At 52.7% G+C, this 18,705-nt stretch overlaps 1 protein-coding gene across 1 annotated transcript in view; it reads left to right on the top strand.

The window, feature by feature from the left end:
* LOC121328977 (snake venom metalloproteinase hemorrhagic factor 2-like) overlaps nucleotides 1–670 on the top strand; it is a 63,883-nt gene extending 63,213 nt beyond the window's left edge. Inside the window, exon 12 of the mRNA XM_041274173.1 lies at nucleotides 340–670. Coding sequence (XP_041130107.1) covers nucleotides 340–482 — 143 coding nt within the window. The 3' untranslated portion in view covers nucleotides 483–670. The remainder of the gene's footprint in view (nucleotides 1–339) is intronic.
* Nucleotides 671–18,705: the final 18,035 nt, after the last annotated feature.

The raw sequence follows: 18,705 nt of genomic DNA, 5'->3' as shown, positions 1-18,705 counted from the left end.
GGGTAGCAGTTTCCATGAGAAGCACCACATTGTTTATACCACGGCGATCCTAGAGAGCTTGTTGCAGTCTCAGATGTGCAGTTTCGAAAGAAACACGTTACAGCAGTTTCATTTTCATGATATCAGGTTCTAGACTGGGTTAAAGCACTTCCATAGTTACCTTGTCATGCTCTGGGGAAGTCTCTTCTGGGTCACAGCGTATAACTGGCTTGAAAGCATGTCAGACAACAGGGGAACAATCCGGTTGGTTAATGAGAGAAAAGTAGCTGTTGAAGGGGCGGGGACAGTTCCACTATTCAGATGCAATGATCTCTCATGCCTGTCCTCCTCGTCCCGCAGCTGCTGTTGTCTCTCTCTTCCTTGTCGCCGTCCTCATGCTAGTCGCCATGGTGAAGCTGAAGAGACTCAAAACCCTTGAGACGCCCCTGCCCAGCACCCCCCTCCCCCTGCTCAGCCCGAACCTGGACCAGCCAAACACATGACTCTCAAGACGTGTCCTTCATAAGTGCAACATCCAGGCTGCTTTTCTAGTTCCTTAAGGGAATGCACATTCCTTGTACAGGAACCTTGTTCCAGGTGGGGGGGGTTAAATATTCGCTCAAATATCAAGAATCATTGTACAGATTTTCATTTTATTTGTCTACTGAACTTCAAGTAACACATACAGCTATGGCCAATAGTTTTGCTTCACCTAGAATTTTAGGATTAAGCTATAATTAAAGAAAAAAAACTGTGAACAGAATTTAGATACATTATTTAACAAAAAAACTACGAAATGATTTCGCAAAAGTCTACCGGAAGCCATAAAAGTAGTACAGTATTTCATGTTAGATTTTGAAATGTCACATTTTTCAGATTGTGTCAGTTTTTTGTTAAGTATATAGAAAACAACAAAGCGGTGTGTAATTTAATATGTTAACGTAGCATCACTCAACAAGTTTCATTCCACTTCATGAAGCAAAATGAGTTAACCCTATAGGGGGTGCATACCTTTTGGCCACAGCTATATAGTAGCTAATGCATTTAACTCATTTCTACACTGTAATAGTTCATGCATTGTTGCTGTCGTCTTTGTCAACATTTCTAAAGAAGTAGTTAGTGGTAGAAGTTCCTAATGCTCTTTGCACTGCATCAAGAGGACTGCTGACTGAATCAGACAGCTGGGACTGCACTATAGAAAATCATCCCGGACAGGCGTTTCAGAACGCTCTGGCTCCACTACACCACTGCTGTCTATAGAAAATCATCCCGGACAGGCGTTTCAGAACGCTCTGGCTCCACTACACCACTGCTGTCTATAGAAAATCATCCCGGACAGGCGTTTCAGAACGCTCTGGCTCCACTACACCACTGCTGTCTATAGAAAATCATCCCGGACAGGCGTTTCAGAACGCTCTGGCTCCACTACACCACTGCTGTCTATAGAAAATCATCCTGGACAGGCGTTTCAGAACACTCTGGCTCCACTACACCACTGCTGTCTATAGAAAATCATCCCGGACAGGCGTTTCAGAACGCTCTGGCTCCACTACACCACTGCTGTCTATAGAAAATCATCCCGGACAGGCGTTTCAGAACACTCTGGCTCCACTACACCACTGCTGTCTATAGAAAATCATCCCGGACAAGCGTTTCGGGGCGCTCTGGCTCCACTACACCACTGCTGTCTATAGAAAATCATCCTGGACAGGCGTTTCAGAACACTCTGGCTCCACTACACCACTGCTGTCTATAGAAAATCATCCCGGACAGGCGTTTCGGGGCGCTCTGGCTCCACTACACCACTGCTGTCTATAGAAAATCATCCTGGACAGGCGTTTCAGAACGCTCTGGCTCCATTACACCACTGCTGTCTATAGAAAATCATCCCGGACAAGCGTTTCGGGGCGCTCTGGCTCCACTACATCACTGCTGTCTATAGAAAATCATCCTGGACAGGCGTTTCAGAACGCTCTGGCTCCATTACACCACTGCTGTCTATAGAAAATCATCCTGGACAGGCGTTTCAGAACGCTCTGGCTCCACTACACCACTGCTGTCTATAGAAAATCATCCTGGACAGGCGTTTCAGAACGCTCTGGCTCCACTACACCACAGTTCAAAGCAGTGATGTAGCTCTCGCTCCCTGTGCTTCTTCTTAGCTGGTTAGACAGAGTGCCTATATACTGCAGACCCAAGCCATATAACTGGAGGGATCTCAAAGCTCTTTGTTTCTCAGTTAGTTTTGTACATTACCATTTCATTTCACCTTTCCAAAAAATAGGAGTGAGTTAAAGACGGGAGTAAACATCTGAGAAGACAGCCCCAAGTCTCTTCTTTTACTGTCTCTGGCAGTGGTACATGCCACTCTTACAGTGTGTCTTACTGAGTAGTGCACCCCTATAAGGAAATACTATAGCACTGTCCAAAAACACTCTTTATAGTTTGCTATAGCACATACTGTAGTATACTATGTTTTTGGATAGCACTATGGTATTCTTCTTTGGGAACAATGAGATGTGCTGTGTCGAGTGAATGTCTGGTGTTGCTGTCTGGTGAAAGTTGCTATAGATAAAGGACTCCCCTGGAAACAAGATGTGAAGTCTGAGTTCAGCAAACGCTGGCAGACTAACTGAAAATCCATTACGAAGAACAAATAACCTATTGTTAAAAATGGGGGCACACAATGTCAATATCCTCTTTTAGGGTGGTGGGGGTTTGTCAACAGATCCTCTGCACTGGGGGGTGCAGGACTGGGGTACTGTGAATGTATTGTGCTATTATTTGTATTACACTAAACTGTGAAAAACTTCTGTGAATAGCTGTGAAGACTTTGGAAGTCTGAAAAGCCTTAACAATGTGAATTACCATATAGCCTGAAGTATATACCCTCTCACCAGTGTATCCACCAATTAAATGTGAATCAAACCTTTCGTTTATGTTGCTTAATTGTGTACCTACTGGAAATATGCCTAATGTTCAAAGAATTAAACAAACTAACTAGATAACATGTACACATGTAACATGACTACACTAGCGCTTGATTATTTTCAAAAGTTTTCCCACCAGTTTCTGGAAATCAGGTATGATAAGCTGAAGGAACACTAAGCAACTGTGTGGCTTCTGACTTGGTTTCAGGAGACTAAGGCCACTACATGTCACACCTCAATGTAGGTGTCCCGGTCTCCTGGAAGCAAGTTTCAACCCATTGCTCCTGAAAAGGGGGGTTGTGTTCCCTTAGATTTAGATTGTGTGAATCAAGACAAACTACAACACGTTTCAAAAAGTTGCATGGAATTTGGTAGATAAAGTTTCCTTGAGTTTCACAGTATTTACAGTAGGAGGTGTTCATGCGGTGAGAGACAGGAGGAGGAGAGGAGGGGAGGAGGAGGAGAGGAGGAGAGGAGGAGGAGAGGAGAGGAGGAGGAGAGAGAGAGAGAGGAGGAGAGAGAAAGAGAGGAGGAGAGGAGGAGGAGGAGGAGGAGAGAGGAGAGGAGGAGGAGGAGAGGAGAGGAGAGGAGGAGGAGGAGGAGGAGAGGAAGAGAGGAGAGGAGGAGGGGAGGAGGAGGAGAGGAGGAGAGGAGAGAGGAGAGGAGAGAGAGAGAGAGGAGAGAGGAGAGAGAGAGAGAGGAGGAGGGGAGAGGAGGGAGAGGAGGAGAGAGGAGGAGAGGAGAGAGGAGAGGAGGAGAGGAGAGGAAGAGAGGAGAGGAGGGGAGGAGGAGGAGAGGAGGAGGAGAGGAGAGGGAGGAGAGGAGGAGAGGAGAGGAGAGGAGGAGGAGGAGAGGAGAGAGGAGAGAGGAGAGGAGAGGAGAGGAAGAGAGGAGAGGAGGAGAGGAGGGGAGGAGTAGGAGAGAGGAGGAGGAGGAGGAGAGGAAGAGAGGAGAGGATGAGAGGAGAGGAGGAGGAGGATGAGGAGAACGACACTTCAAGTTCTCTACAGCAGTACTAGTCTAACAAACCCAACACACACCCGCATTGCAGGGCTACCGACAGAGTTCTGGATTTGTACAGAAATATATTATTAGACATTGTAAAACGTAAAGCTACTTTTTTCTATGTCCTTATTTTGTAATTTCAGACTGTAGCAACCACTGTTTCTACGCGGCTGCAGGAATGACAGACTTTGTTGTGTTTGTGAGCAAGGATATCGCCACACACTGCAGTGCATTATGTTTAACATGGCATAGGCATTGGCGCTGTAGCGCCCAATTTGTATCCCCTTAGAAATCTGTATCCCTGGCGCATTGTGCATGTGTAAAATAAGATTGGATCACGGGCAAGGCTGATTCTTCTTTTGCTCAAATACGAGTGGTTTGCACGCGCAGCTGTTGTCGGCTGCATGTTGTAATCATTTCCTAACGTTTGACAGGACTACATTATTTCTTCAGATGTGTATAGTCAGGGTCACAGGCATTTCCTGCACAGTTGCAGCTACTGCATTTACAGTCCACCGCTGCTGGATCCCTCTGTAACCTTAATATCCCAGGGCCAGAAACCCAACCACACACAGAGAATACAAATAACAGCTTATTACATAGACAGAAATGCTTTTGCGTGTACAGCCATAACTATAAGAACCCCTGATGATTTCATTTGGATTGATCGCCCTTATTGTGTCTTCCCTACCTGTTCCACCACCCCTTAGTCCCCTACATCACTGTAATAAAGGAACCAGTCACAATTCAATCAGTGTATAAGAAGTAAACACCCACTACATACAGGAAGTAACCTGCTTATTTATCAATACTAAATAGGGTAATAAATAATTATTATTCAATACATAGTTTCAGCATCTGACAACCATACAGTGAACAAAGTCACCATACTCCATAGGTATACAGATAATGAAGCAAACCCAGTAACAAACCAGGCTAAATAAATCAATTAACATTAAATCAATGAATACCATTCCAGTGAGTACCTAATAGGATGTGTAAAACACCTAAAATAAGTTTGTCACAAAAACAGTATCATTGACTTATCATACCTCAGCATTAATTTACCAAACCCAGAGAGTAGTGTTCAGTTGCAACATCTACCTGCCCACCCTCCTAAAAACTCACTATCCAACTTTCTTTTAAAACCTGTAACTATTTCTTGGGCCTCTCTAAAACAGAAATACAAAAATATGCAATTCGTAGTAGGGTGCGCTCCCTGCTGTAATTCTCTGGTAATGCGCCCAAGCCAATTTCACTACTAATTAAGGACATCCAAGGCTGCAGTTGTCTTTGTGCCCTGGCTCGACAATACAGACATGTACTCCATGTCAAGCGTTTATATTAGATACAATCCTGTCTTCCTGACGATTGCCGCTGCTCTATCTCAATCCCGATCTCACACCAGTGTTGTCAATGTATTTCCCTTGAGGTTACTCTGAATAATTCAGTAACGCGGCCACCAGATCGAGCTCCTCCCACTCCAACCGTGAATCCACCGCCGCCAGCCCTGCACAGAAACACAGCACAGCCCCGAGTCCTGACGCAATACATCGATAGCACAGGAACTGTTAGACTCTTGAATCCACCGCCGCCAGCCCTGCACAGAAACACAGCACAGCCCCGAGTCCTGACGCAATACATCGATAGCACAGGAACTGTTAGACTCTTGCATCCACCGCCGCCAGCCCTGCACAGAAACACAGCACAGCCCCGAGTCCTGACGCAATACATCGATAGCACAGGAACTGTTAGACTCTTGAATCCACCGCCGCCAGCCCTGCACAGAAACACAGCACAGCCCCGAGTCCTGACGCAATACATCGATAGCACAGGAACTGTTAGACTCTTGAATCCACCGCCGCCAGCCCTGCACAGAAACACAGCACAGCCCCGAGTCCTGACGCAATACATCGATAGCACAGGAACTGTTAGACTCTTGCATCCACCGCCGCCAGCCCTGCACAGAAACACAGCACAGCCCCGAGTCCTGACGCAATACATCGATAGCACAGGAACTGTTAGACTCTTGCATCCACCGCCGCCAGCCCTGCACAGAAACACAGCACAGCCCCGAGTCCTGACGCAATACATCGATAGCACAGGAACTGTTAGACTCTTGAATCCACCGCCGCCAGCCCTGCACAGAAACACAGCACAGCCCCGAGTCCTGACGCAATACATCGATAGCACAGGAACTGTTAGACTCTTGAATCCACCGCCGCCAGCCCTGCACAGAAACACAGCACAGCCCCGAGTCCTGACGCAATACATCGATAGCACAGGAACTGTTAGACTCTTGCATCCACCGCCGCCAGCCCTGCACAGAAACACAGCACAGCCCCGAGTCCTGACGCAATACATCGATAGCACAGGAACTGTTAGACTCTTGCATCCACCGCCGCCAGCCCTGCACAGAAACACAGCACAGCCCCGAGTCCTGACGCAATACATCGATAGCACAGGAACTGTTAGACTCTTGCATCCACCGCCGCCAGCCCTGCACAGAAACACAGCACAGCCCCGAGTCCTGACGCAATACATCGATAGCACAGGAACTGTTAGACTCTTGCATCCACCGCCGCCAGCCCTGCACAGAAACACAGCACAGCCCCGAGTCCTGACGCAATACATCGATAGCACAGGAACTGTTAGACTCTTGCATCCACCGCCGCCAGCCCTGCACAGAAACACAGCACAGCCCCGAGTCCTGACGCAATACATCGATAGCACAGGAACTGTTAGACTCTTGCATCCACCGCCGCCAGCCCTGCACAGAAACACAGCACAGCCCCGAGTCCTGACGCAATACATCGATAGCACAGGAACTGTTAGACTCTTGCATCCACCGCCGCCAGCCCTGCACAGAAACACAGCACAGCCCCGAGTCCTGACGCAATACATCGATAGCACAGGAACTGTTAGACTCTTGCATCCACCGCCGCCAGCCCTGCACAGAAACACAGCACAGCCCCGAGTCCTGACGCAATACATCGATAGCACAGGAACTGTTAGACTCTTGCATCCACCGCCGCCAGCCCTGCACAGAAACACAGCACAGCCCCGAGTCCTGACGCAATACATCGATAGCACAGGAACTGTTAGACTCTTGCATCCACCGCCGCCAGCCCTGCACAGAAACACAGCACAGCCCCGAGTCCTGACGCAATACATCGATAGCACAGGAACTGTTAGACTCTTGCATCCACCGCCGCCAGCCCTGCACAGAAACACAGCACAGCCCCGAGTCCTGACGCAATACATCGATAGCACAGGAACTGTTAGACTCTTGCATCCACCGCCGCCAGCCCTGCACAGAAACACAGCACAGCCCCGAGTCCTGACGCAATACATCGATAGCACAGGAACTGTTAGACTCTTGCATCCACCGCCGCCAGCCCTGCACAGAAACACAGCACAGCCCCGAGTCCTGACGCAATACATCGATAGCACAGGAACTGTTAGACTCTTGCATCCACCGCCGCCAGCCCTGCACAGAAACACAGCACAGCCCCGAGTCCTGACGCAATACATCGATAGCACAGGAACTGTTAGACTCTTGCATCCACCGCCGCCAGCCCTGCACAGAAACACAGCACAGCCCCGAGTCCTGACGCAATACATCGATAGCACAGGAACTGTTAGACTCTTGCATCCACCGCCGCCAGCCCTGCACAGAAACACAGCACAGCCCCGAGTCCTGACGCAATACATCGATAGCACAGGAACTGTTAGACTCTTGAATCCACCGCCGCCAGCCCTGCACAGAAACACAGCACAGCCCCGAGTCCTGACGCAATACATCGATAGCACAGGAACTGTTAGACTCTTGCATCCATCCACCGCCGCACAGCCCAGCCCTGCACAGAAACACAGCACAGCCCCGAGTCCTGACGCAATACATCGATAGCACAGGAACTGTTAGACTCTTGCATCCACCGCCGCCAGCCCTGCACAGAAACACAGCACAGCCCCGAGTCCTGACGCAATACATCGATAGCACAGGAACTGTTAGACTCTTGAATCCACCGCCGCCAGCCCTGCACAGAAACACAGCACAGCCCCGAGTCCTGACGCAATACATCGATAGCACAGGAACTGTTAGACTCTTGAATCCACCGCCGCCAGCCCTGCACAGAAACACAGCACAGCCCCGAGTCCTGACGCAATACATCGATAGCACAGGAACTGTTAGACTCTTGCATCCACCGCCGCCAGCCCTGCACAGAAACACAGCACAGCCCCGAGTCCTGACGCAATACATCGATAGCACAGGAACTGTTAGACTCTTGCATCCACCGCCGCCAGCCCTGCACAGAAACACAGCACAGCCCCGAGTCCTGACGCAATACATCGATAGCACAGGAACTGTTAGACTCTTGAATCCACCGCCGCCAGCCCTGCACAGAAACACAGCACAGCCCCGAGTCCTGACGCAATACATCGATAGCACAGGAACTGTTAGACTCTTGCATCCACCGCCGCCAGCCCTGCACAGAAACACAGCACAGCCCCGAGTCCTGACGCAATACATCGATAGCACAGGAACTGTTAGACTCTTGAATCCACCGCCGCCAGCCCTGCACAGAAACACAGCACAGCCCCGAGTCCTGACGCAATACATCGATAGCACAGGAACTGTTAGACTCTTGAATCCACCGCCGCCAGCCCTGCACAGAAACACAGCACAGCCCCGAGTCCTGACGCAATACATCGATAGCACAGGAACTGTTAGACTCTTGCATCCACCGCCGCCAGCCCTGCACAGAAACACAGCACAGCCCCGAGTCCTGACGCAATACATCGATAGCACAGGAACTGTTAGACTCTTGCATCCACCGCCGCCAGCCCTGCACAGAAACACAGCACAGCCCCGAGTCCTGACGCAATACATCGATAGCACAGGAACTGTTAGACTCTTGAATCCACCGCCGCCAGCCCTGCACAGAAACACAGCACAGCCCCGAGTCCTGACGCAATACATCGATAGCACAGGAACTGTTAGACTCTTGCATCCACCGCCGCCAGCCCTGCACAGAAACACAGCACAGCCCCGAGTCCTGACGCAATACATCGATAGCACAGGAACTGTTAGACTCTTGCATCCACCGCCGCCAGCCCTGCACAGAAACACAGCACAGCCCCGAGTCCTGACGCAATACATCGATAGCACAGGAACTGTTAGACTCTTGCATCCACCGCCGCCAGCCCTGCACAGAAACACAGCACAGCCCCGAGTCCTGACGCAATACATCGATAGCACAGGAACTGTTAGACTCTTGCATCCACCGCCGCCAGCCCTGCACAGAAACACAGCACAGCCCCGAGTCCTGACGCAATACATCGATAGCACAGGAACTGTTAGACTCTTGAATCCACCGCCGCCAGCCCTGCACAGAAACACAGCACAGCCCCGAGTCCTGACGCAATACATCGATAGCACAGGAACTGTTAGACTCTTGCATCCACCGCCGCCAGCCCTGCACAGAAACACAGCACAGCCCCGAGTCCTGACGCAATACATCGATAGCACAGGAACTGTTAGACTCTTGCATCCACCGCCGCCAGCCCTGCACAGAAACACAGCACAGCCCCGAGTCCTGACGCAATACATCGATAGCACAGGAACTGTTAGACTCTTGCATCCACCGCCGCCAGCCCTGCACAGAAACACAGCACAGCCCCGAGTCCTGACGCAATACATCGATAGCACAGGAACTGTTAGACTCTTGCATCCACCGCCGCCAGCCCTGCACAGAAACACAGCACAGCCCCGAGTCCTGACGCAATACATCGATAGCACAGGAACTGTTAGACTCTTGCATCCACCGCCGCCAGCCCTGCACAGAAACACAGCACAGCCCCGAGTCCTGACGCAATACATCGATAGCACAGGAACTGTTAGACTCTTGAATCCACCGCCGCCAGCCCTGCACAGAAACACAGCACAGCCCCGAGTCCTGACGCAATACATCGATAGCACAGGAACTGTTAGACTCTTGAATCCACCGCCGCCAGCCCTGCACAGAAACACAGCACAGCCCCGAGTCCTGACGCAATACATCGATAGCACAGGAACTGTTAGACTCTTGAATCCACCGCCGCCAGCCCTGCACAGAAACACAGCACAGCCCCGAGTCCTGACGCAATACATCGATAGCACAGGAACTGTTAGACTCTTGAATCCACCGCCGCCAGCCCTGCACAGAAACACAGCACAGCCCCGAGTCCTGACGCAATACATCGATAGCACAGGAACTGTTAGACTCTTGCATCCACCGCCGCCAGCCCTGCACAGAAACACAGCACAGCCCCGAGTCCTGACGCAATACATCGATAGCACAGGAACTGTTAGACTCTTGCATCCACCGCCGCCAGCCCTGCACAGAAACACAGCACAGCCCCGAGTCCTGACGCAATACATCGATAGCACAGGAACTGTTAGACTCTTGCATCCACCGCCGCCAGCCCTGCACAGAAACACAGCACAGCCCCGAGTCCTGACGCAATACATCGATAGCACAGGAACTGTTAGACTCTTGCATCCACCGCCGCCAGCCCTGCACAGAAACACAGCACAGCCCCGAGTCCTGACGCAATACATCGATAGCACAGGAACTGTTAGACTCTTGAATCCACCGCCGCCAGCCCTGCACAGAAACACAGCACAGCCCCGAGTCCTGACGCAATACATCGATAGCACAGGAACTGTTAGACTCTTGCATCCACCGCCGCCAGCCCTGCACAGAAACACAGCACAGCCCCGAGTCCTGACGCAATACATCGATAGCACAGGAACTGTTAGACTCTTGAATCCACCGCCGCCAGCCCTGCACAGAAACACAGCACAGCCCCGAGTCCTGACGCAATACATCGATAGCACAGGAACTGTTAGACTCTTGCATCCACCGCCGCCAGCCCTGCACAGAAACACAGCACAGCCCCGAGTCCTGACGCAATACATCGATAGCACAGGAACTGTTAGACTCTTGCATCCACCGCCGCCAGCCCTGCACAGAAACACAGCACAGCCCCGAGTCCTGACGCAATACATCGATAGCACAGGAACTGTTAGACTCTTGCATCCACCGCCGCCAGCCCTGCACAGAAACACAGCACAGCCCCGAGTCCTGACGCAATACATCGATAGCACAGGAACTGTTAGACTCTTGCATCCACCGCCGCCAGCCCTGCACAGAAACACAGCACAGCCCCGAGTCCTGACGCAATACATCGATAGCACAGGAACTGTTAGACTCTTGAATCCACCGCCGCCAGCCCTGCACAGAAACACAGCACAGCCCCGAGTCCTGACGCAATACATCGATAGCACAGGAACTGTTAGACTCTTGCATCCACCGCCGCCAGCCCTGCACAGAAACACAGCACAGCCCCGAGTCCTGACGCAATACATCGATAGCACAGGAACTGTTAGACTCTTGCATCCACCGCCGCCAGCCCTGCACAGAAACACAGCACAGCCCCGAGTCCTGACGCAATACATCGATAGCACAGGAACTGTTAGACTCTTGAATCCACCGCCGCCAGCCCTGCACAGAAACACAGCACAGCCCCGAGTCCTGACGCAATACATCGATAGCACAGGAACTGTTAGACTCTTGCATCCACCGCCGCCAGCCCTGCACAGAAACACAGCACAGCCCCGAGTCCTGACGCAATACATCGATAGCACAGGAACTGTTAGACTCTTGCATCCACCGCCGCCAGCCCTGCACAGAAACACAGCACAGCCCCGAGTCCTGACGCAATACATCGATAGCACAGGAACTGTTAGACTCTTGAATCCACCGCCGCCAGCCCTGCACAGAAACACAGCACAGCCCCGAGTCCTGACGCAATACATCGATAGCACAGGAACTGTTAGACTCTTGCATCCACCGCCGCCAGCCCTGCACAGAAACACAGCACAGCCCCGAGTCCTGACGCAATACATCGATAGCACAGGAACTGTTAGACTCTTGCATCCACCGCCGCCAGCCCTGCACAGAAACACAGCACAGCCCCGAGTCCTGACGCAATACATCGATAGCACAGGAACTGTTAGACTCTTGCATCCACCGCCGCCAGCCCTGCACAGAAACACAGCACAGCCCCGAGTCCTGACGCAATACATCGATAGCACAGGAACTGTTAGACTCTTGAATCCACCGCCGCCAGCCCTGCACAGAAACACAGCACAGCCCCGAGTCCTGACGCAATACATCGATAGCACAGGAACTGTTAGACTCTTGCATCCACCGCCGCCAGCCCTGCACAGAAACACAGCACAGCCCCGAGTCCTGACGCAATACATCGATAGCACAGGAACTGTTAGACTCTTGCATCCACCGCCGCCAGCCCTGCACAGAAACACAGCACAGCCCCGAGTCCTGACGCAATACATCGATAGCACAGGAACTGTTAGACTCTTGAATCCACCGCCGCCAGCCCTGCACAGAAACACAGCACAGCCCCGAGTCCTGACGCAATACATCGATAGCACAGGAACTGTTAGACTCTTGAATCCACCGCCGCCAGCCCTGCACAGAAACACAGCACAGCCCCGAGTCCTGACGCAATACATCGATAGCACAGGAACTGTTAGACTCTTGCATCCACCGCCGCCAGCCCTGCACAGAAACACAGCACAGCCCCGAGTCCTGACGCAATACATCGATAGCACAGGAACTGTTAGACTCTTGCATCCACCGCCGCCAGCCCTGCACAGAAACACAGCACAGCCCCGAGTCCTGACGCAATACATCGATAGCACAGGAACTGTTAGACTCTTGCATCCACCGCCGCCAGCCCTGCACAGAAACACAGCACAGCCCCGAGTCCTGACGCAATACATCGATAGCACAGGAACTGTTAGACTCTTGCATCCACCGCCGCCAGCCCTGCACAGAAACACAGCACAGCCCCGAGTCCTGACGCAATACATCGATAGCACAGGAACTGTTAGACTCTTGCATCCACCGCCGCCAGCCCTGCACAGAAACACAGCACAGCCCCGAGTCCTGACGCAATACATCGATAGCACAGGAACTGTTAGACTCTTGCATCCACCGCCGCCAGCCCTGCACAGAAACACAGCACAGCCCCGAGTCCTGACGCAATACATCGATAGCACAGGAACTGTTAGACTCTTGCATCCACCGCCGCCAGCCCTGCACAGAAACACAGCACAGCCCCGAGTCCTGACGCAATACATCGATAGCACAGGAACTGTTAGACTCTTGCATCCACCGCCGCCAGCCCTGCACAGAAACACAGCACAGCCCCGAGTCCTGACGCAATACATCGATAGCACAGGAACTGTTAGACTCTTGCATCCACCGCCGCCAGCCCTGCACAGAAACACAGCACAGCCCCGAGTCCTGACGCAATACATCGATAGCACAGGAACTGTTAGACTCTTGCATCCACCGCCGCCAGCCCTGCACAGAAACACAGCACAGCCCCGAGTCCTGACGCAATACATCGATAGCACAGGAACTGTTAGACTCTTGCATCCACCGCCGCCAGCCCTGCACAGAAACACAGCACAGCCCCGAGTCCTGACGCAATACATCGATAGCACAGGAACTGTTAGACTCTTGCATCCACCGCCGCCAGCCCTGCACAGAAACACAGCACAGCCCCGAGTCCTGACGCAATACATCGATAGCACAGGAACTGTTAGACTCTTGCATCCACCGCCGCCAGCCCTGCACAGAAACACAGCACAGCCCCGAGTCCTGACGCAATACATCGATAGCACAGGAACTGTTAGACTCTTGCATCCACCGCCGCCAGCCCTGCACAGAAACACAGCACAGCCCCGAGTCCTGACGCAATACATCGATAGCACAGGAACTGTTAGACTCTTGCATCCACCGCCGCCAGCCCTGCACAGAAACACAGCACAGCCCCGAGTCCTGACGCAATACATCGATAGCACAGGAACTGTTAGACTCTTGCATCCACCGCCGCCAGCCCTGCACAGAAACACAGCACAGCCCCGAGTCCTGACGCAATACATCGATAGCACAGGAACTGTTAGACTCTTGCATCCACCGCCGCCATCCACCGCCGCCAGCCCTAGCACAGAAACACAGCACAGCCCCGAGTCCTGACGCAATACATCGATAGCACAGGAACTGTTAGACTCTTGCATCCACCGCCGCCAGCCCTGCACAGAAACACAGCACAGCCCCGAGTCCTGACGCAATACATCGATAGCACAGGAACTGTTAGACTCTTGCATCCACCGCCGCCAGCCCTGCACAGAAACACAGCACAGCCCCGAGTCCTGACGCAATACATCGATAGCACAGGAACTGTTAGACTCTTGCATCCACCGCCGCCAGCCCTGCACAGAAACACAGCACAGCCCCGAGTCCTGACGCAATACATCGATAGCACAGGAACTGTTAGACTCTTGCATCCACCGCCGCCAGCCCTGCACAGAAACACAGCACAGCCCCGAGTCCTGACGCAATACATCGATAGCACAGGAACTGTTAGACTCTTGAATCCACCGCCGCCAGCCCTGCACAGAAACACAGCACAGCCCCGAGTCCTGACGCAATACATCGATAGCACAGGAACTGTTAGACTCGATCCACCGCCGCCAGCCCTGCACAGAAACACAGCACAGCCCCGAGTCCTGACGCAATACATCGATAGCACAGGAACTGTTAGACTCTTGCATCCACCGCCGCCAGCCCTGCACAGAAACACAGCACAGCCCCGAGTCCTGACGCAATACATCGATAGCACAGGAACTGTTAGACTCTTGCATCCACCGCCGCCAGCCCTGCACAGAAACACAGCACAGCCCCGAGTCCTGACGCAATACATCGATAGCACAGGAACTGTTAGACTCTTGCATCCACCGCCGCCAGCCCTGCACAGAAACACAGCACAGCCCCGAGTCCTGACGCAATACATCGATAGCACAGGAACTGTTAGACTCTTGAATCCACCGCCGCCAGCCCTGCACAGAAACACAGCACAGCCCCGAGTCCTGACGCAATACATCGATAGCACAGGAACTGTTAGACTCTTGCATCCACCGCCGCCAGCCCTGCACAGAAACACAGCACAGCCCCGAGTCCTGACGCAATACATCGATAGCACAGGAACTGTTAGACTCTTGAATCCACCGCCGCCAGCCCTGCACAGAAACACAGCACAGCCCCGAGTCCTGACGCAATACATCGATAGCACAGGAACTGTTAGACTCTTGAATCCACCGCCGCCAGCCCTGCACAGAAACACAGCACAGCCCCGAGTCCTGACGCAATACATCGATAGCACAGGAACTGTTAGACTCTTGCATCCACCGCCGCCAGCCCTGCACAGAAACACAGCACCGAGCTTCAGGCTGCTTATGTATCTCGTGAAACCTTGACATCTGAAACTTATGGCGCGTCGGGACGATTCTTTAGGTCGTGTCGGGCTCAACTCGTTATAGCATCTTCCTTACAATCTAGACTGTGCCGGTCGACGTGTCTTTTCTGCGACTCAGGACTGCGTTATTACTCTCGTGTCCTTCCAATCTGAACTTATGGGCGCACCTGCTGCCCAACTCGTTATGTAGCTACTGTCCTTTACAATCAGAACTTGTGCACGTCGGACTGCTTTGTGTCGGTCGCCCAACTCGTATTAGCTATCTGTCCTTGACAACTTAGAACTGTGCGCGTCACGGCTTTTGCTGCGCCAGGCGCTTTGAGCTAGCGGGTCCTTACATCTAACCTTAGGCCCGCCGGACTGTCTTGGGCGTGTACCGCTCTCAACTTCAACATGACACACGCCGAACTCCTTACACAATCTTCATTACGTTGTAACACCTTCGCAGTTGCTGACATAGGACTGTCAGAAATGCTGCTCTGACTGCGGAAAGTGAGCACTCCACATACCACCACAAAAGGTCTTACACAGAACAGAACACAACGGTGATGGTCGATCGGGGCACAACCTATAACAGTGCACACACTACACAAACTGCTTGCGGGCTGAAACAGTAACAACTTTTGATCTATCGCGGCACGGATACAACCGGTCTGGAAGTTGTGGCTTTACAGAGAATTGTCTAACAACAGTACCTGTACATGTGCGAATGACGGACCGAGTAGATAATAAAACGGGCCGTCAGCGGAACGGTAGAAACCTGACGACTGCAACAAAAAGTCTGCGACAAACAGCAACGCGTAGTAACGATCGTGCCTTGAAAGCGAATACACGCGAGCATCCGTCGCCACGTGAAGCACAGACGTACAACGAGAAAGCTCGGACGGTCTTGTGTCGTGACAGAAAACTACTGACTGATGACATGTCACAGACTGTGACCGTGCGGTCCACGTCACACACTGGCCTCCGCTACATGACACCGACTGAAAACGTAGGCCATGCGCACCTATGGAAGCTACGAAACCACTGGCGGCGTGATGACGTGGTACAAAACAGTGACTCCAGCACCACACCGTAGCTGGGGGGCACCGCTCAGGACCGTGCGGTTAATTAGCTATCGTGTCCTTTACAATCTTAGAGAACTTAAATAAAAGTGGTGGCGGTCGCGAGCTGCAGACTCGTTTCAAAACGAGTCGTGTCGAATGCTGGTGTCGGCGGGGTGACTACGCGCCCCGCTCAAGACTCGTTATGTAGCTATCTTTGTGCTTGACAATCTTAGAACTTAGGTGGCGGCGGTCGGACGTGTCTGTGTCGGTCGGGGCTCAGGACGCGGTATGTAGCTAGCGTGTCTTGACAATCTGACCGGAGGTGGCGGCGGTCCTAACGTGTCTTTGTTGCGTGCGGTTCTCAGGACTGCGTTTGTAGCTATCGGTCGCTTGACAAAAGTCTGCGAACGGTAGGTGCGGCTGTCGAAGGTGTCTTTGTGTCGTGGCGTGCTCAGGACTTCGTTATTTAGCTATCGTGTCCTCAAATCTGGAGAACTTAGGTGCGGCTTCGTGGACGTGTCTTGTGTCGTGTCGGGGCCAGACTGCGTTATGTATCTATCTGTTTCCTTGACAATCTTATAACTGGTGGCGTCGGTCGGACGCTGCTTTTGTGTCGTGTCGGAGACGCAATACATCGATAGCACAGGAACTGTTAGACTCTTGCATCCACCGCCGCCAGCCCTGCACAGAAACACAGCACAGCCCCGAGTCCTGACGCAATACATCGATAGCACAGGAACTGTTAGACTCTTGCATCCACCGCCGCCAGCCCTGCACAGAAACACAGCACAGCCCCGAGTCCTGACGCAATACACGCAACTCTTGCATCCACCGCCGCCAGCCCTGCACAGAAACACAGCACAGCCCCGAGTCCTGACGCAATACATCGATAGCACAGGAACTGTTAGACTCTTGCATCCACCGCCGCCAGCCCTGCACAGAAACACAGCACAGCCCCGAGTCCTGACGCAATACATCGATAGCACAGGAACTGTTAGACTCTTGCATCCACCGCCGCCAGCCCTGCACAGAAACACAGCACAGCCCCGAGTCCTGACGCAATACATCGATAGCACAGGAACTGTTAGACTCTTGAATCCACCGCCGCCAGCCCTGCACAGAAACACAGCACAGCCCCGAGTCCTGACGCAATACATCGATAGCACAGGAACTGTTAGACTCTTGAATCCACCGCCGCCAGCCCTGCACAGAAACACAGCACAGCCCCGAGTCCTGACGCAATACATCGATAGCACAGGAACTGTTAGACTCTTGAATCCACCGCCGCCAGCCCTGCACAGAAACACAGCACAGCCCCGAGTCCTGACGCAATACATCGATAGCACAGGAACTGTTAGACTCTTGCATCCACCGCCGCCAGCCCTGCACAGAAACACAGCACAGCCCCGAGTCCTGACGCAATACATCGATAGCACAGGAACTGTTAGACTCTTGCATCCACCGCCGCCAGCCCTGCACAGAAACACAGCACAGCCCCGAGTCCTGACGCAATACATCGATAGCACAGGAACTGTTAGACTCTTGCATCCACCGCCGCCAGCCCTGCACAGAAACACAGCACAGCCCCGAGTCCTGACGCAATACATCGATAGCACAGGAACTGTTAGACTCTTGCATCCACCGCCGCCAGCCCTGCACAGAAACACAGCACAGCCCCGAGTCCTGACGCAATACATCGATAGCACAGGAACTGTTAGACTCTTGAATCCACCGCCGCCAGCCCTGCACAGAAACACAGCACAGCCCCGAGTCCTGACGCAATACATCGATAGCACAGGAACTGTTAGACTCTTGCATCCACCGCCGCCAGCCCTGCACAGAAACACAGCACAGCCCCGAGTCCTGACGCAATACATCGATAGCACAGGAACTGTTAGACTCTTGCATCCACCGCCGCCAGCCCTGCACAGAAACACAGCACAGCCCCGAGTCCTGACGCAATACATCGATAGCACAGGAACTGTTAGACTCTTGAATCCACCGCCGCCAGCCCTGCACAGAAACACAGCACAGCCCCGAGTCCTGACGCAATACATCGATAGCACAGGAACTGTTAGACTCTTGAATCCACCGCCGCCAGCCCTGCACAGAAACACAGCACAGCCCCGAGTCCTGACGCAATACATCGATAGCACAGGAACTGTTAGACTCTTGAATCCACCGCCGCCAGCCCTGCACAGAAACACAGCACAGCCCCGAGTCCTGACGCAATACATCGATAGCACAGGAACTGTTAGACTCTTGCATCCACCGCCGCCAGCCCTGCACAGAAACACAGCACAGCCCCGAGTCCTGACGCAATACATCGATAGCACAGGAACTGTTAG

The sequence above is a fragment of the Polyodon spathula genome, chromosome 1, assembly GCF_017654505.1.
Source record: "Polyodon spathula isolate WHYD16114869_AA chromosome 1, ASM1765450v1, whole genome shotgun sequence".
In the NCBI taxonomy this organism is placed as follows: Eukaryota; Metazoa; Chordata; class Actinopteri; order Acipenseriformes; family Polyodontidae; genus Polyodon; species Polyodon spathula.
This window is presented reverse-complemented; position numbering and strand designations above follow the sequence as displayed.